We start from the raw sequence: 18,521 nt of genomic DNA, 5'->3' as shown, positions 1-18,521 counted from the left end.
TTAAAATTTACACTCAAAACATTTTTACTCCATAATTTTACATCAATGCAAATAGATTTTTACTTCAACCAAACACAGCTTTAAGAATAGGTCTTTTCGCTCCTTTCAGAAAGAAGGAAACGCTACTTTTAACGGTGGAAGGAGCATTCCCTCGCCTCTCGCAGTCTCTCCATCCGTGGATTGTTCTCACACCGAACTACCGAAGAATGCCGTCATGTCACAAGGGACCATTTTGCCGCGATTAGCCCCATGACAGTCATGCCGTGCTACCCAAGATGCGCAGGTTAAGTAACATGACCCAAATGCTCACCATAGAGGAACGTTCCGAGAGTAAGAAAGACTAGACCGTCATCGCACCCGCGAAAGTTATAAAACTGAGAACCAGAGAAGGAAGACGAAGAATCCCCTTTCAAGTTTCCTGAGCGTACTCTGTCATCCGTGAATCTAGGGTTTCTTTAATGGGATTTTGAAGCGTACTTGCTCTTTGAAATAAAGAAAGCCTGAGATTCGAACGAAGTTTCCCATAGTTATTTAATCAGAGGTTTTGGTAAGGAGTCGGTCTCAGTCATCTATAATTGTAATCTCCAAGTCGATTTCATCTATCCGATCCATTTGTTCTTCATTGTCCATTTCTTTGGCTGTTTTAAGAGATTTTTTCGTTTAATTTTGGTGTTTTCCGTTGTATCTACATCTAAATTCTTCTGATTGTAGATTTCCTTTTGTTTTATTGATTTTTTTATTTCCATTCTCGTGTGTATATAATTTTTTAAAATGTCATACTGCGTTTTTCTATTTATTTCATCTAATTTTCTTCTGGCGGAACAAAGAGAAGTCATTAAAGAAGAAGAAGATGCCGGATTTAGTTCATATTTAAGGCCGGATTAATTACGCTTTGATCAAGCCTGTTGTTGCGCCAGTTCTTGGAAATAGGCTAAAAGTGTGGCACAAATGTGCCAGGGATTTCGCTAAGCTATTCCGGGATTCAACCAAGCCGGACTCGTGCTTACCTTTTTGTCTTTTTGGAAATTGCACGTTTCCAAGTTCAAAGAAAATTATCTCCATGCATCCGAATTGCCAGAGATTCTGCTTAGAGAAATCAAACAAGGATTTAAGTCAACTCAAGGGCAGAACTTAAGGTGAAGTTCAAGAGAATGGTTAGAACATGAAGGTCTCGAGTGAAAGACGAAGAAAAAGGAGAGACCTAGTCCTCTTCAAATAAGCTCCTTTGGTTGAACCTCTTCCATGGGTGGAAGAGGTGAGCAGATACCAGGTGGTAGTCCATAAAGAGAATGCTTTAGAGAATTGTTGCTCAATAGGTCTTCGTTTCTTTGGATCACCTCCTCTATGGGTGGAAGAGGTAGGCAGAAACCAGGGTACTCTGCACAAACAAGCCCTTGCACATGCAGTCCTGGTGCTTAACTCTTTATTAGTCACCCCACCCACATAAACAAGCATAAAGAAATGTGTAGAACCTTTTTATTTCTTCTTCTTGTCATCTTTTTGGATAACAAATAACGTTTCATTAAAAAATTAAGCCTTAAGCACATGAAAGGGGAGATAAGCTATCTTAACTCTCCATGGAAAACTGAAGGCCACCCAAAAAGAAAAATACAGTTACAGATGAGCCCAAAATAAATAATCCCTATTCACCCCTTGTTTAGCTAACCCATCAGCTAAAGGATTTGCACTTCTCTTCACCCATGTACATTTTACATCAATGTCCTTTGTCAACCATTTGAGCTTCTTCTTTTATTACTGTAGTTCCACAGCCCATTCTCATCTTCCTTTAACCAGCCCACAACCACCTCAGAATCTTCTTCTTATTAGCTTGGAAAGTTTCCTTTCTTAGGGAATGTGGGGCAAAGTAAAAAGATTTTCACAAAAAAAATGGAACAATGTGAAAAACAGTAAGCAGTGTTTTATAAAGCAGGAAAATTTTAAGGTTTGAGTCTCAATAAAAGTATAAATCCTTTTGAAATTTAAAATATTTCAATAAATGAACAAGAATAAGAAAAGCAAGCAGATACTTCAACTGGAACTCTGCTCACTCTGGTAGAATACAAATTGTAATTGATATCATATTGTTACGGCATGAGTTGTATTCTTGCAAAGTGATCAATGTATTACACTGAAGTTATAAGGGAAAAATTAATATTTGAGATGTTTTCCTCTGTAAATGCTGACATGGGACTTATCAGATAATTCAATTGAGCTCCATGTTAGCTTGTTCTGGCATCCCATGGTGTGGTATTATTGTCCAGTGCTTTATGAGCTTAATGATAACTTTGACTCCACCATCAGTTAAGGAAATACTGTTAAATGGCTCATCAATCGGGCAAGGACAATGTATCAAACTTCATGTCATGAAGTAGGATGTCTAATTATTTTTAGTATGGAAAGCTTATCTGCGTGAACCAGTGTCCATCTTTCTATTTCCCCATTACAAATTAATTGATGGGTTGCTTATGTGCATCTTAATTAATTAGGTTATTGGGTTTAGTTCATATTTAGACTTCCCATTTTAAATTTTCCATATTTCAAATGAATTCACTATGAAAGAGAAAATATTCAATATTTCTTTAATCATGCTTGTATTCTATCTTTTCTGAAAATAAAGGGATTCTGTAATAACAAGTTTTTGTGCATTCAGGAGATCAATGCATGTATAACTTTTATAATTCACACTCCCTAACCTAAACATAAGGTTGATCTAGAAAATAAACTTCTGCCGCAAAATTGGTATCATAACTCTAAACCCAAAGAAAAGCTATTATTGAATTATTTTACTTGAGAATGCATTTGAAAAATGAATAACACATCCTTCTGTTTCTGATAGGTGGCTCTTCTTGTCTGCATCATGATTTATAGAGTGCACTAACTAATCTAATTTCATGGAGGAAGAAGAGGAGGATAGGATTCTGTTAAGCAGTTTAGGTGTAACATCTGCCAATCCTGAAGATATTGAACGTGGCATATTTACAGAGGTCTCACATTTGATTTCTTATTTGGTTCTTCCTGATTCCTTTATGAATCTTCACAGCAAATGATGCTCAGATAGCTGCATCTTGGCATGTATGATTATTGTGCTGCTACTTCTACAACAGAGGAGTAAATGGAACTTATTTCATCTGTCTTTGTATTATAATTTGAACAACTTCATTAACTTTTCATGTCTTTCTGCTAGTTTATTTCTTTTAATTTTTTATTGCTGAATCATGATACCCATTAATCAATTTTATCTGCATTGATGAACTTTCTTCTTTTAGCTTTCTTATGTGTTACGAACAGAGCCACTTAGAATTACTAGTTGATCCACTAATTAAGAACAATGATGAAGGACCCATTCCTATGCATTGGAATATGTGAACAAGATGAAAAATTTATGATGAAAATAGAATACAGTTGGCAAAACTGTATGACTGGTGCTGAGTAGAGATTTTAGAAATAAGAAATTTTAAGAAAGGCCAAGATATAGAAGAAGATGTTACTGTATTAACTAGACAACATACTAATGAATTATGAAGAGAAGAAAATATTAAAAAAATATTAAACCTGTTTACAACCAAAATTCACTAAACCAAACTTTTGCTCATAAATAACTCTTCTTATTTTCAATTACAATGACAATATTTATAGACTGAACACAAGGGCTTGTATGTGTCTTTACTAACCCCAAATCCAACTACGAAACTGACCAGACTTGATTTAATTCCATTTCAATTAAGTTATACCCATATTCTAACTCTTAAATCAATTCTAAAATTCGAAATATCCTTTACTAATTCTACAAAAAGTCTAAAACTAAAAAGTCAAAGAGAACTCCAAAATAAACCCAAAATAGGAACATGCTAATTGTGTCATAGGTTTACACCCTATTGTTAAAATTGTCATGACTCTCTCAAAACATGTCAGATGTATAAAATTTTGATCCCATTGGACAGATAGCTTTATAACCTATCTACTGATACCATTTGGCCCCTAAAATTAGGTCAAAAGAAAAGCAGTTTAATTACAACCACATCTCTTTAAAATTCTAAAAGCCATCTAATAAGAATAAAAAATAAAAAATTAAAATAACCAAAATGTTACAATATTGCCATTGGTGTAACAATTTGAAAGAACTTGATTTCTTCTACCATGTTTTTTATCAATAATAGAACCATTTCATTAAAGAAGAAATAGATGAAACAATTATAGAAGCAGGGAGAGGTAAACCCTCTTAACTCTCCCCAAAAAGAATAGTAAAATTACAACATAGCCCAAAAACAGATGATTCCTTCCCACCCCTTGTTTGGCAAGTGCATCTACAAAGGAATTAGCACATCTATGGACCCGTTGCAGTTTCGCTTCCATACCCTGAGTCAACCACTAGAAATTTCTTCATTCATTAATGTAAGGCTACATGCTATCATCCTCCTTTAGCCATCCTATTACCACTTTTGAGTCTCCTTCAATGATTAACCTACTAATATTTAGATCTTTAGCCCTTTTGCACCCTCCAAAACAACCATAATTTTAGCTGAGAGCAAGTCCCCTACTCCAATTGGGCATGAAAACAGAGCAGTTACCACACCTTTCTCACTCTTAAAAATTCCTCCAATCCCTAAAGGCCCGGGGTTAGCTTCACTGCTGCCATCAAATTTCAACTTAGTGAAACCTGAAACTAGTGGAATCCACAAAGGATAGGAAACAATTCTACTAGGGGCTGAGGCTGCCACTTCCGGTTATTTAGCAAAACCATTGTACGAGTATCATCAAATAAAGCCAAAGATTTCACCCAACGAACCACCCTAGTAGTGATTACCTCAATAATTGCCCCTCTACTCCTCTCCTTATCAGCAAAAATTCTTTGGTTCCTTTCCTCCCAAACTGTTCAACAAATCACAGCTCTTGAGCATCTCCATAGCAATCTTTCCCTCTTCTTTGTTTAGTTACCAGAAATAAAGTCAATGAGGCTTTGCACATTTGGTGGAGGAGTCCACCTACAACCAAACAAAGAGAGAAACCAATCCCATATAGAAAAAACAAAAAGGAAATGAGATTAATAAGTGGTAACAAGACTCACCATTAGAATTACCAAAAAAAAAAGACTCACCATTAGCTTTATAGAAAATGCACTAGTTAGGAGATAAGCACCAAAAAGTCTTTTTGTTTGAAGTGTTGATTCTTCCCAAGAATACTTCCCAACAGAACACCCCAATCCTTGTAGGAATTGGTTTACCCCGAACTTCCTTAACGGAAAAAAGAGGCACAAGTAAAAAATACTAGAAGAGGATAGAGTCTAAATCTGGGAATCCAATTAGAAAGATCCAAGAACACCATTTGTAGAATTTGAAGCAATGCCAAGACATTGTCCATATTCGAGTCTCTGATTCCCCTCCTAAAACCCAAGTCCCATTCAAGCTCAGAACCCACTACAGAACAAGACAAGAAGGTGGCCACAAGCATATTTTTATAGTTAGAGATGGACAATAAAGATGGGAATTGATCTTTTAGTGGTGAACTCCCCACCCAAACATGTTCCCAAAACTTAACTAAATTTTCAGAGCACATATTATACCTGATAAAAGGTAGGAATAAAGGAAGGATGACGTGTATAGATTTCCAAGCAGCAGCACTAGTAGCTTGAGCCAATACTCCCGCATCCCAACCCTCAGCCACCAGCCCGTGAATGCTTAAAATCACCTTTGCCCAAATTTTGTCCTTATCTACTGCAATCTCCATAGCCATTTCCCTAACAGTGCCATATTCCTCTTCTAAATGTTCCTAATTCCTAAGCCACCAAAGTTCCTGCTTCTACTTACAACTTCCTATCTAACCTTATGGTCCTTTCTTTCCTCTCCTGGTTCCCACAAAAAATCTCTGATCAGTTTCTCTAGACTTCTACGAACCCTTACTGGAATTTTGAACACCAAGAGGAAGTAAACAAGCAAGTTGGCAAAGGTTGATTTTATTAAAGTAATTCTGCCACCCAAAGATAAATAATTCTTCTACCAAGAAGCTAGTCTCTTTGTAAATTTGTCCACCACAGGGTTCCAGAAACTTACCTTTCTTAGATTATTTCCCAAGAGTAAGCCCAAGTAATTCATCGGCCATTGGGAAACTTCACAACCCAAAATAGTTGCACAATCTGACATCTCCCTTTCATCCATATTGATCCCCACTATATAATTCTTATTAAAATTGATTTTTAGATTTGACATCTACTCGGAGAATTGATCCCCACTACACAACTCTTCTACCATGCTTTCTTTCCTTTTTTTTCTGCACCTACATAAAAGGCCATTGTTGGTCCCAGACTCCCAGTTATCTAGGTCTTGGGAGGGGTAAACTGGATACAGAACTAACCTTTGTCATTTTTTAACTAAGTACCCACTCTCAGACATGAACCCACATTCTCACACTTGTCAGCCTAGATTTTACAATTACACCTGTTTCAACAAAGAAATAAACCAAAAGGAAAAAGAAAGATGAAGAGAAGTATTGGCCAGTTTAGTAAAGGCTCCAGGTTCAGTAAAAGTAAAACAGGTATAAAGAACATTTTCACAAAGGCCGTTCTTTCATGGCAGGTGAAAAATGATGTTGGAAATGGGAGTGAAGCTGAAGAGAGCACTGAGGAACAACTTCTCCAAGAAGAAAAAGACATTGGCCCATCATCTACTCGCCGAGCCAAACTTTATAACAAATTGCGGGCAGTAGAAGTTGAGATCAATGCTGTTGCAGCTAGTGTCGAACATGCAAGGAATGCCGCTAGTGTCTTAGATAGTATTGATAATGAGGAGAAAGAAGACTTTCAGGATGATGGAAATGTTGTTCAGGCTTCTCCAAATGGATTAACCCTTCATCGTGCCCTAGCTGCTGATCGTCTGAACAGCCTCAAGAAAACAAAAGCTCAGCTCGAGAAACAACTTTCAGAGTTGGATAAGAATGACACTACAACAAGCATTGCACATGATAAGTTGATTCATGATCTGATTAAGGAAGATCCAAGACCTAAACGAAAGTTGAAAGAAGTCAAAAACTCCAGTAAAGATTCAAAGAAACGGCAAAAAACAGTTATGTTCAGCGAGGATGTTGACTTTGATGCAGTGTTGGATGCTGCTTCTGCCGGACTTGTTGAAACAGTGAGTTGCATATGATTAATTTATTATATGTTTATTCCCATTATTGTACTCCTAATGAGAAGGGGGGAAAATAAAATGACAAGGAATAAAAAACTATAATGTACTCATTGTAGGAATATTGACTAATGATTATGTTTGACCAGAAAAAAAGCATGCCATTGATGTTAACTCATTTTTATATTCTGTACCTAGGAAAGAGACAAGTTGGTCCGGAAGGGCATTTTGACTCCTTTTCATAAGCTTAAAGGATTTGAACGTCGTCTTCAACAACCTGGACCATCAGATGCACAAAATTTGCCTCCAGAAGAAGAAAATTCTCAGAACCTTGCTTTGGCTAGTGTTGCTAGAGTTGCTCAATCAATATCAGAGGCAGCCCAAACTCGTCCAACAACCAAGCTGCTTGATGCAAAAGATTTACCTAAACTTGATGCACCAACTCGTCCTTTTTACAGACTAAAAAAACCTTTGAAACTTTCCCCTGACACCAACTCAGAAAAGAACAATGACAAGAGAAAGAAACAAAAGAGGCCTTTACCTGACAAGAAATGGAGGAAGGTCATTTCTCGTGAGGAAAAACTTTATGAAGGAAGCGGTATTCTTAATTCATCTCTTTATCTAAAGCATTAGGCATTTCAGAAATTTATTTAATTTTCTGCTTTTTACAAATTAAAATCTCTTAGCCAAAGTATTAGGCATTTCGGTGGTTTCTTTAATTTCAATCTTTTTAAAAATTATTACCGTTCAGTTTCCGTATGATGGATTTTAATCGGCACAGAAGTATTTTTTCCTTAATTCTAAATAGTTAATAGAATTTCCTATTCTGAATCCTAGGGTTTAAAGCTGCAAATCGAAAAAGAAGAAGTTTTTGCAAGATGGGATTTTACCATTTATTTAGTGGTAATATTTTACAGTGACTGTGATCTTTGGCCTCAGGGTATTTCCAATTTTAGTTGACAATGATGAAATGAGCATCTCAGTCATTGCCCCCTGAAACTTCTTTATTTCTAGAGCTCTGTTAACAATGCTGAACTACAGAGGAACTTGAATCATTGAGTTTCAAATTGAGCATGGAGCCATTACTTGGTATAATGGTAAATGGTAAAATTTCAGGTTAACAAGCATGAGTAAATGAGTTAAAGTTTGAGAGCAACAACCTTGTGCAAAAAATGCCAAAAGTTAGGTCTGTATCCAGTCCACCCCTCCCAAGACTCCAATAGCTGGGACCATTGGATAATGACTTCTTTAAGTTTTGAATTGAGCTTAAAAAATGGATTACATTTGTGTTTCATACAGCTAAGGTGGCTTTATTTTACCACTTGCTGTTACAGTGCAGGATAACATTTGGACAAAAGTTTTTATGCTCTTTGCTTTTAAGGGATGCTGTCCTGAATCTGTGGAGTTATTCTTGAAGGGTTGCTATCTGCAAGGTTTGGGTGAGAAAGGAAAAAATCATATAGCATGTGATTCCAGGGGTAGTGTTTTGGGTCATTGGCAGGAAGAACTCAAGGATGTTTCAGAGGAAAGGTTGTTAAGCTGAGGATGCATCATGTATGGCAGAAAATATGGGTCAAACTACATTGCTGGGAAGCAGCATACAGAAGTTTTAATAGAACTAATCACAGTACATTTTCTTTTTATGAAAATCTTTTTGTAAACACAGGGTATTTTTGTTCATGAAATTCCCTGTCCACAGCCTCTAGTTGTACAAGGGTTTCTTTTTCTTTTTGTTAATTTTAATGAAATATACTTTATCTCTTCTCTCTCTATCTCTATCACTATCTTTCTATCTACTACTATTGATCTGTTGAGATTTGCCTTACTCAAGATCTAGGACCATATCATGACACCAACTTAAACTGATCACTTACAAAGCACAGCTTCTTTGCTTAACCCACCCCCACCACCCCACCCCACCCCTCAAAAAAAAAAAAAAAGAAACAGGAAAGCAATTTTATTTCCTAAAGTAATCACTATAAATGTTGTTTCTTCATTGTTTAACAATGCATCTATCAGTTAAAAAGAATATTTCCTTCATTGATGTTTTATTGGGATATGAAGGTATGTAAAACCAAAAGCAAGATGTCAAAATTTATTGATTTTATCTGAGATTTTTATCTATGGCACACATTACTTGTAAAATACATATGACACCATTTTTTGTATTCTTGCCGAGGTAGGTGCATCTGGGCAAGCTGCCTAGATCTTGCACTAAGCGTTTTTTTTTTTTTTTTTTGATAACTCGACTAAGCTAAAATTTTCTTGGTTTGCTCAAGCAACCTGCTCATGGCCTCTGCAGTGATTCCACTGCTAGGATGCCTGGGTTTTGGCAAGTCATATTGTCTTGGTCTTCACCCTCCTTCAGGATCCATCAGACCAGAAGATTGAGTTTAAAAATGAAATAGTATTTCAAAATCTCAAATATGTAATATATTTATTGTGTAACACCACTCTAGCTGAAAATTTTGAAAATTCCAAAGCTCAGCAACTAATTTCAATTTATCCATCATCTTGTTGGCACTTTCAGATTCATCTTATCCTTCTGGAAATTGACTTTAGTAACCTCCTCCTAGAGAAACCTCTCATTGTCTGCATCTTTTGATTGAAACTGAACCATTAAATCACTTCCCTTATTTTTTATGTACTTGAATCTTCTAATTTCCATTTATTATTGACCTTTCAGAAGATGATCAAAGGGATAGCTTTGTGACTTCTGATTATGAGGAAGAGAATCAAGATGTTGAAGATGATGACAGAGAACCTCCTTCTGTCATGCTTGAAGGAGGGATGAAGATCCCAGAAGCTATTTTCAGCAAACTCTTTGACTATCAAAAAGTGGGAGTGCAGTGGCTATGGGAACTGCATTGCCAAAGAGCAGGTGGAATTATTGGAGATGAAATGGGTCTTGGAAAGACCATTCAGGTCATATCATTCCTTGGAGCTTTGCATTTCAGCAAGATGTATAAACCCAGCATTGTTATCTGCCCCGTTACCCTCTTACATCAGTGGAGGAGGGAAGTAAAAAAGTGGTACCCAAGCTTTCGTGTTGAAATACTACATGATTCTGCTCAGGTTCCTATTAAGAAAAAGAAACGGGTGAATTCTGATAAAACTGGTGAAGCAAGCGAAGGCTCACCTGACAGTGATAATGAGATGCCTCTGCTAACCAAATCTACCAAAAAGTGGGATTTCTTGATAGAACGTGTTTTGGGGTCAGAATCTGGATTGCTCATTACCACTTATGAACAGCTCCGACTGCTTGGGGAAAAACTGCTTGATGTGGAATGGGGTTATGCAGTACTTGATGAAGGACATCGGATCCGGAACCCAAATGCAGAGATTACTCTAGTTTGCAAACAGCTGCAAACAGTGCATCGTATAATAATGACAGGTGCACCAATCCAGAACAAGTTGGCAGAGCTGTGGTCATTGTTTGATTTTGTATTTCCTGGAAAGTTGGGAGTCTTACCCGTATTTGAGGCAGAATTTGCAGTTCCCATTTCAGTTGGTGGTTATGCAAATGCTACACCATTACAGGTATCCACAGCTTATAGGTGTGCAGTTGTCCTACGTGACCTGATCATGCCTTACCTCCTCAGGCGTATGAAAGTTGATGTTAATGCTCATCTTCCAAAGAAAACTGAGCATGTTCTCTTTTGTAGCCTCACTGCAGAGCAGCGATCTGTATACCGGGCATTTCTTGCAAGTTCTGAGGTTGAACAAATTTTTGATGGCAGTAGGAATTCTCTGTATGGAATTGATGTCATGCGCAAGATTTGCAACCATCCTGATCTGCTTGAGAGAGAGCATTCATCCCGCAATCCGGATTATGGCAATCCAGAGCGCAGTGGAAAAATGAAAGTTGTATCCCAAGTGCTTAAAGTCTGGAAGGACCAGGGTCACCGCGTTCTACTTTTTACCCAGACCCAGCAAATGCTTGACATTCTTGAGAATTTCTTGATTTCTGGTGGCTATAGCTACCGTCGAATGGATGGGCTTACTCCTGTGAAACAGAGGATGGCCTTGATAGATGAATTCAATAACTCAAACGGTGTATTTATATTCATTTTAACAACTAAAGTTGGTGGTTTGGGAACAAATCTGACTGGTGCTAACAGGGTTATCATATTTGATCCTGATTGGAACCCTTCTACAGACATGCAGGTATACTAAGCTGGTTGTGCATTTTGTGTTCTATTTACCCACAAGCACAGAAACAAGTGCATATAAGCTAACGAAATTTTTGCATGAAGCAGGCAAGAGAACGAGCTTGGCGGATTGGGCAGACGAAAGATGTAACAGTCTATAGATTGATTACTCGTGGAACCATAGAGGAAAAGGTATATCATAGGCAGATTTACAAACATTTTTTGACCAATAAGATACTGAAGAACCCACAGCAGAGAAGGTTCTTCAAAGCAAGAGATATGAAGGATTTATTTACTTTGCAAGATCACGAGGAGAATGGTACCACTGAAACATCCAATATTTTTAGTCAGTTATCTGGGGATGTAAATATTCTTGGCATTCATAAAGATAATCAGGATAAACAGAGAACTCCCAATGCAGCAGAAGCTTTTACTGATGATGCTGCAGTTGACAGAGCAAACAACTCGGCAAATGGACCATCCCCAAGAAAAGGGAAAGAAAAAATTGATCAAAGTGATGGTGAAGTAGATGAAGAAACAAGTGTGCTGAGGAGTCTTTTTGATGCTCATGGGATACATGTAAGTTTCCACGTCATTTATAGTTTCCTTTGTCAGCTAATGATACTCTATGATGTATTTTCATTATACATATAATCTTCTTTTATGCTCACTAAGGACATTCTGCATCTTCTGCCTTCTTCAGAGTGCTGTGAACCATGATGTGATAATGAATGCCAATGATGAGGAGAAGATGAGGCTTGAAGAGAAAGCTTCCCAAGTTGCACAAAGGGCAGCTGAAGCTCTACGTAAATCAAGGATGCTCCGGAGTAAAGACAGTATATCAGTTCCAACATGGACTGGGAGATCAGGTGCTGCTGGTGGCCCACCAGAAGCCCGCAAGAGGTTTGGCTCAACCTTGAACTCCCAATTGGTCAACTCCAGATCTTCAGAAGGGACTTCTGGCAGTGGGGAAAGCAGGATAAATGGTTTTGCAGCTGGATCATCTGCAGGTAAGGCTTTATCTTCAGTTGATCTACTGGCTAAGATCCGAGGAAATCAAGAAAAAGCAGTCAATGATGGTCTGGAACATCAGTTTGGTTTGGTCTCTGGTTCTAGTAACAACACACAGCATCTATCAGATAGTGGGCCTTCTAGTTCTAGACCTTCTAGCAAGCTTGCTGCAGTGCAACCTGAGATATTGATCCGCCAGATATGTACATTTATACAGCAAAGAGGTGGAAGTACCACTTCATCCACTATAGTAGAGCATTTCAAGGACAGGATACCCTACAAGGATCTAGCCCTATTTAAGAATCTTTTAAAGGAAATAGCTACATTAGAGAAAAATCCAAATGGATCTTCGTGGGTTCTAAAGCCAGAATATCAACAATGATCTTTCTAATTGGGATTCTTTGGTTCATAAATGCTGAATACCTGCTGATTCCATCAGCTTATGCATGAAAATAATGGATCTATTCGAGTATTCCTTTCTGTTCCCACATTCATGCAATTGGATGAGATGTTCCCTCCTTGTAAGTTCAGTTTTGCAGTGCTGTTAATGGTTGGGTAGCTCTTTTAGGATTGGATCCAGTCTGAAAGTCTGGGAAGTTATCCTGGAAAAGGTCTTTCTGTAATTTTTTTTGGGGTGCAGAAATGGCTCATCTACTATTATTTTAGCCATTGCACCTGCTTATTTTGAAATACTGAACAGACACTTTAGTCTTACTGCTGTATAGTGTTGAATGTTCTTCAGGTTTTTAATTTTGAGTTCATGAGGTACTTAAAATTTGGCCAGATCAAATTCACTTATCCAATTTGAAACTGACTGTTGATCAATGCCTACGTTCCCATTTTTGTATTCTGTACCCATATAATCTCATAAAAAAAAAAAAAAAGAGGGCCTTGTTACACTTGTCTTGATGTGAACCGATTTAAGAGGCTTCAGAATGTGTATGAATTTATTCTTGATATGGTTGTCAACTTTTGAGAACTTTCAGAGGCTAGATGATTAAGATTTGCCTTGTGAGTCTTTTTGGTGAGTTTCTGCTCACCTCAGAAGCCTCTTCGAGGGGGGCTTGACCTCCTGAAACAGAAGATGGAGAGAAAAGAGAGGGGAAGGAAGCAATAAACTAGACTCAGGGAGAAGAAAAATTAAGGAGAATCATTCGTTGCTTTCATTATATGATGATGGCCTTATATAACTGGCCTACAGGTGTAATATCAGAGGGAATATACTCTGATTCCTGGGTAACTAACTATGGTAGATAACATGGATGGAATATCCTCTGGTGGCAGAGTAACCAACTCCGAGTGTAACTAATTGTGAGGCTCTGTCGCCTGTCTTCTCTATCTCCTTGTGAATGGCTGATAGGTGGTGGCCTGCTCCACTCCCCTAGTGGGTTCTAGAATGAGTGTTTGGGTCTCAACAGTTCCTCCCCCCTTAGCATTGGCGTTGCCCTCAAGGTATAGGTTGGGAAACCTCTCATTCAACCTTAGATAAGGTTCCCAAGTGGCCTCTTCTGGAGGCAGTCTGGCCCATTCAACCTTGGCTTCTGGCACAACCTGCCTTCCTCGCCGAACCTATCGGAAATCCACAATCTTGATAGGCTCCGTGTAAATGTCCCCTTCCTCTGTAAATTGGGGTAAGTTGCGTGAGATAGGGGTATGATTCCCCACAGCTTTTCGGAGAAGTGAGATGTGAAACACTGGGTGAAGCTTCGAAGTAGCAGGGAGGTCCAATCTGTAAGCAACAAGGCCCACTCTCCCCAGCACCTTATAGGGCCCATAATATCTGGAAGCTAGCTTGTGCCAAGCCTGTCTCATCACTGAGACCTGGCGGTAAGGTTGGAGCTTAAGGTAGGCAAAATCACCTACCTAAAACTCTAGTGGGCGGTGGTGAGAGTCATAATAGACCTTCATCCGTTGCTGGGCTTTAATCAAATTGGCCTTGAGCAGTCTAAGGATCTCGTCTCTTTCCAGTAGGCGAGTCTCTACTTCTGCCACCTTAGCGGACCCAAATTCATAAGGTAATATGGGAGAAGGTTCTCTGCCATATAGAGCCTTGAAGGGTGTCATTCCTGCCGTTGACTGATAAGTCGTGTTGTACCAGTATTTTGCCCACGGAAGCCAGTGGACCCACTGTTTGGGCTTCTCCCCTATGGAGCATCTCAGGTAGGCTTCTAAGCACCGAGTAAGAACTTCAGTCTGTCCTTCCGTTTGGGGGTGGTAACTTGTGGATGGGTGCAATTGGGTTACTTGCAATCAGAAGTATTCCTTCCAGAATGAACTCAGGAAGGCAGGATCACGGTTCAAGACAATGGATATTGGTGTCCCATGCAATTTTGCGACGTCCCGTATGAAAATGTCAGCCATTGTTGCTGCGGTGTAAGGGTAAGGCAGGGCAGAGGAATGGCTATACTTGGTGAGGCAGTCAACTACTACCATGATAACCTCATTCCCTAAAGAACAAGGAAGTCCGGTGATGAAGTCCATGGAGAGGTCTTCCCATACTTGCTCTGGAATCTTGAGGGGTTGTAGAAGGCCCGCGGGAGACAGTGAGGAGTATTTTTGCTGTTGACAGGTTTGGCATTCGGATACATAGTGTAGCACGTCCTTGTGCGTTCCTACCCAATGGTAGTGGCTGCTGAGCCTTTTAGAGTCCTTAGCACTCCTGAATGTCCCCCCAAAGTGGAATCATGAAACAACTTCAATAGTTTAGTTTTGTGGCTGGAATTTGGAGCAATCATGAACCTACCCTTAAAGAAGAGGTCTGGTCCTACAATTTGGTAACCTGCAACCTGGGAAGGGTCCTGCCTCCGTTTTTCCCTAATGTCCTGCAGCTGCGGGTCAGTCCTTGCCTCTTGCCGTATAGCTTCAAACAAGGGAAAACTGGGCTGAGAGTAAGTTAGTTGGGCCAGCTTCTCTACTCGCGATAAGGCATCAGCTACCCTGTTGGCGGGCCCAGGTTTAAAGTCTATTCGGTAGTCGAAGCCCATCAACTTACTAAACCACTTTTGCTACTTCGAGGTGTGCACTCTTTGTTCTGCTATATACTTCAAACTTCGTTGGTCTGATCTTATGATAAACTGGCATCCCAATAGGTATGCTCGCCATTTCTAGACTGCCATTACCACTGCCATCATCTCCTTGACATAAGTGGACTGGTTCTAGTGAGCGACTGATAGGGCCTTGCTGAAGTAAGCAATGGGTTGTCCCTTCAGCATCAGGATGGCCCCTACCCTTGCACCTGAGGCATCGCACTCTATCTCAAAGGGCTGGGTGAAGTCCAGAAGAGTAAGGACTGGAGGGCTCGAAACTGTCTTCAAAGGCCCGTTGGGCCTCATCAGCCCAGTCGAAAGAATCATTCTTCAACAAACGCGTTAGAGGGGCGGCCATGAGCCCATACCCCTTAATGAAGCGCCTATAATACTCGGTAAGCCCAAGGAAACTCCTGATAGCCTTTACAGTAATGAGCTTGGGCCATTTTTGGATGGCATCTATCTTTTCTGGGTCTGCCATGACCCACCCTACTGCAACCACATGGCCTAAGTATTGTACCTGTTTTTGTCCAAAATAACACTTGGTCATTTTGGCATGTAACTGATGTTCCCTCAGAGTGGTGAGGGTAAGTGTCAGATGTTCCATATGGGTGTCCCAATCCTTGCTATAAACCAGAATGTCATCGAAGAATACTAAAATAAATTGCCTTAAGAATGGCCTGAAAATGTCATTCATGAGGGCCTAGAAGGTGGATGGGGCGTTTGTGAGTCCAAACGGCATAACCAGAAACTCATAATGGCCATCGTGGGTTCTGAAGGTTGTCTTGTGGATGTCGGCCTGGTGAACCCGGATCTGATGATACCCGGATCACAGGTCAAATTTGGAGAACACCTGTGCTTCTCCTAACTCGTCCAACAATTCATCAATGAGGGGAATCGGGAGCTTATCATTCAATGTAATCTGATTTAGGGCCTGGTAATCTATACAAAACCGCCAACTACCATCTTTCTTTTTTACTAGGAGTACAGGGGATGAAAATGGGCTGGTGCTAGTCTGTATATGCCCCTTGTTCATCAGCTCTCTTACTGCATTCTCAATTTCTAGCTTCTGGAAATAGGGGTATCTATATGGCTTCACATTGGCCGGTTTAGAATCTGGTAAGAGGGGTATCTGATGGTCATGGGCCCGGGGTGGAGGTAATTGGCTTGGTTCCTTGGAACACATCACCAAACTAATCGAGTATCAATCGTAGTGCCTCGTGTTGGACTTCCATGGGTTGGTCACAGCCTTGATTATTTAAAGTTGGAACTGTGGGCTGCATGCCTAAGTGCATAAATAAGGGCTGTCCGGTATCCTTGGAGGCCCGTAACATGGAAGCTACGGTATCACCTTGGGGACTCGGAGGCCGCACCCTTTGTAGATGGCAAGTCTGACCATCCTGATAAAAGTCCATTGTCATTTTGGCCCAATCACAAAGTGTAGGCCCTAAGCCATGTAACCAATGAATTCCCAGAATAATATCAACCCCTGAGAAATCCAATGGGTGGAGATCTACCACGAAATAGTGGCCTTGTATAAGGATCTTTTCCTTCTTGCACACACCATCACATAATAGTTGACTTCCATTAGCCACATAGATCGAAAAGAGTGGAGTGGGTTGTATAGTCATACCTAGTTGCCTTGCTAATCGGCAAGTGATGAAATTCGGGGTAGAGCCACTGTCAATCAAGATCATCACAGATCGGCCCACCAACCTTCCTTCTACTCGCATGGACTGAAGAGGGTTGAGGCCCATGAGGGCGTGTAAGGAGATCTCGGCTCCAACAAGTTTAGGTTCATCCGAGATCAGTTCACAGTCTTCTACGTGTTCTGGGACGGTCCCTTCCGGTTCTTCCTCTGTCTGAAGGAGAAACACTCGTTGGACTCTGCACTTATGGCCCGATCCAAACTTGTCATCACAATTGTAACAGAGGCCCTTCTCACGTCGGGCCTGCATCTCAGCCGACGAGAAGCGTTTGAAGGGCACAGTGGGCCTGGGCAAAATGGGCTTCTGAGAATCCCCAACTTGTTTCATGGGTTGTTGTTCGGCCCGCTAGGGAACCCTCACATTCGGGTAGGATAGCTTCTTGGTTCTACGCATACTATCGATCTTCTCTTCTTGCAGGCAAGCCATACCCACTACCGCCATGACTGTCGCTGGTCGAAGAGCTCTCACTTCCAAGTGGATGTCTTCTCTGAGACCTCCCACAAAACACCCTACCAAGGCCTTCTCTAGCCATCCATATACCCTGGTCGCCATTCTTTCGAACTCGAGCTAGTAGTCCGCTATCGTCCCAGTCTATTTTAGTCGAGTGAGGAGTTCGTCGTAATCCACGAACGCCGTCAGCCCAAAACTGATGCACAGAGCTTCCGTGAACTCCGCCCAAGTTACCTGAGGATGGGTTTGTCGATACCACTGGAGCCAGAGAATAGCGTCTCCTTATAGGTGAATGGAGGCGATGGTGACGCGCTAGTGTGCAGGGGTTTCATGGTACTCGAAGAATCTCTCTGCTTTGAAAATCCAAGGAATGGGATCTCCACCGGAATAGTTGGGAAAATTGATTTTAGTGACCTTTCCGGCGGGGTAATTCCCAGTTCCTTGGCTACCAGAAGCAGAGGCGTCAGCCCTTGTTGGATGACTGGTCTCGCCGGACTGTTGTTGAGAGGCGAGGTTAGAGATGACCACCTTGAAATCCCTGAGTTCGTTCAGTACCTAGTGGAACCCAATCTCAAGTTGGTCGACTCTATCTTCCATGGTAGAGAATCTTGTCTGCAACATAGCTGGTCTGTGACTTGGCTCTAATACCAACTTAGTGAGTTTCCACTCACCTCGGAAGCCTCTTTGAGGGGGGCTTGACCTCCTGAAACAGAAGATGGAGAGAAAAGAGAAGGGAATGAAGGAATAAATTGGACTCAGGGAGAAGAAAAATTAAGGAGAATCATTCATTGCTTTCATTATATGATGATGGCCTTATATAACTGGCCTACAGGTGTAATATCAAAGGGAATATACTCTGATTTCTGGGTAACTAACTCTGGCAAATAACATGGATGGAATATCCTCTGGCGGCAGAGTAACCAACTCTGAGTATAACTAATTATGGGGCTCTATCGCCTGTCTTCTCTATCTCCTTATGAATGGCTGATAGGTGGTGGCCTGCTCCACTCCCCAGTGGATTCTGGAAGGAGTGTTTGGGTCTCAACACTTTTGCTA

General features: G+C 40.4%; 1 protein-coding gene across 4 annotated transcripts; it reads left to right on the top strand.

The window, feature by feature from the left end:
• The first annotated feature begins 308 nt into the window (after positions 1-308).
• CHR8 (chromatin remodeling 8) lies at positions 309-13,030 on the top strand. Of its 4 annotated transcripts, none has more exons than XM_088980607.1 (7): positions 309-547; positions 2,837-2,984; positions 6,570-7,124; positions 7,317-7,716; positions 9,808-11,285; positions 11,378-11,848; positions 11,973-13,030. In XM_088980607.1, exons 2-7 carry the CDS (start codon positions 2,892-2,894, stop codon positions 12,660-12,662), a joined length of 3,687 nt encoding a protein of 1,228 aa, XP_088836733.1. In that variant the 5' UTR covers positions 309-547; positions 2,837-2,891; the 3' UTR covers positions 12,663-13,030. The 4 variants fall into 4 exon arrangements, with proteins under 4 accessions (XP_088836733.1, XP_088836732.1, XP_088836734.1 ...); XM_088980606.1 differs by having other exon boundaries at positions 9,805-11,285; XM_088980608.1 differs by having other exon boundaries at positions 399-547; positions 2,837-3,072; positions 9,805-11,285.
• Positions 13,031-18,521: the final 5,491 nt, after the last annotated feature.

This window comes from Nelumbo lutea, chromosome 3 (genome assembly GCF_056320005.1).
Source record: "Nelumbo lutea isolate HS-2025 chromosome 3, American lotus-T2T, whole genome shotgun sequence".
In the NCBI taxonomy this organism is placed as follows: domain Eukaryota; kingdom Viridiplantae; phylum Streptophyta; class Magnoliopsida; order Proteales; family Nelumbonaceae; genus Nelumbo; species Nelumbo lutea.
This window is presented reverse-complemented; position numbering and strand designations above follow the sequence as displayed.

Coding starts and splice junctions, on each gene's coding strand:
- CHR8 (XM_088980605.1), top strand. CDS start 6,471: ATGAAGAGAAGTATTGGCCAGTTTAGTAAAGGCTCCAGGTTCAGTAAA. Junction 7,717..9,804: donor AAAACTTTATGAAGGAAGCG/GTATTCTTAATT, acceptor TTGACCTTTCAG/AAGATGATCAAAGGGATAGC. Junction 11,286..11,377: donor ACCCTTCTACAGACATGCAG/GTATACTAAGCT, acceptor TGCATGAAGCAG/GCAAGAGAACGAGCTTGGCG.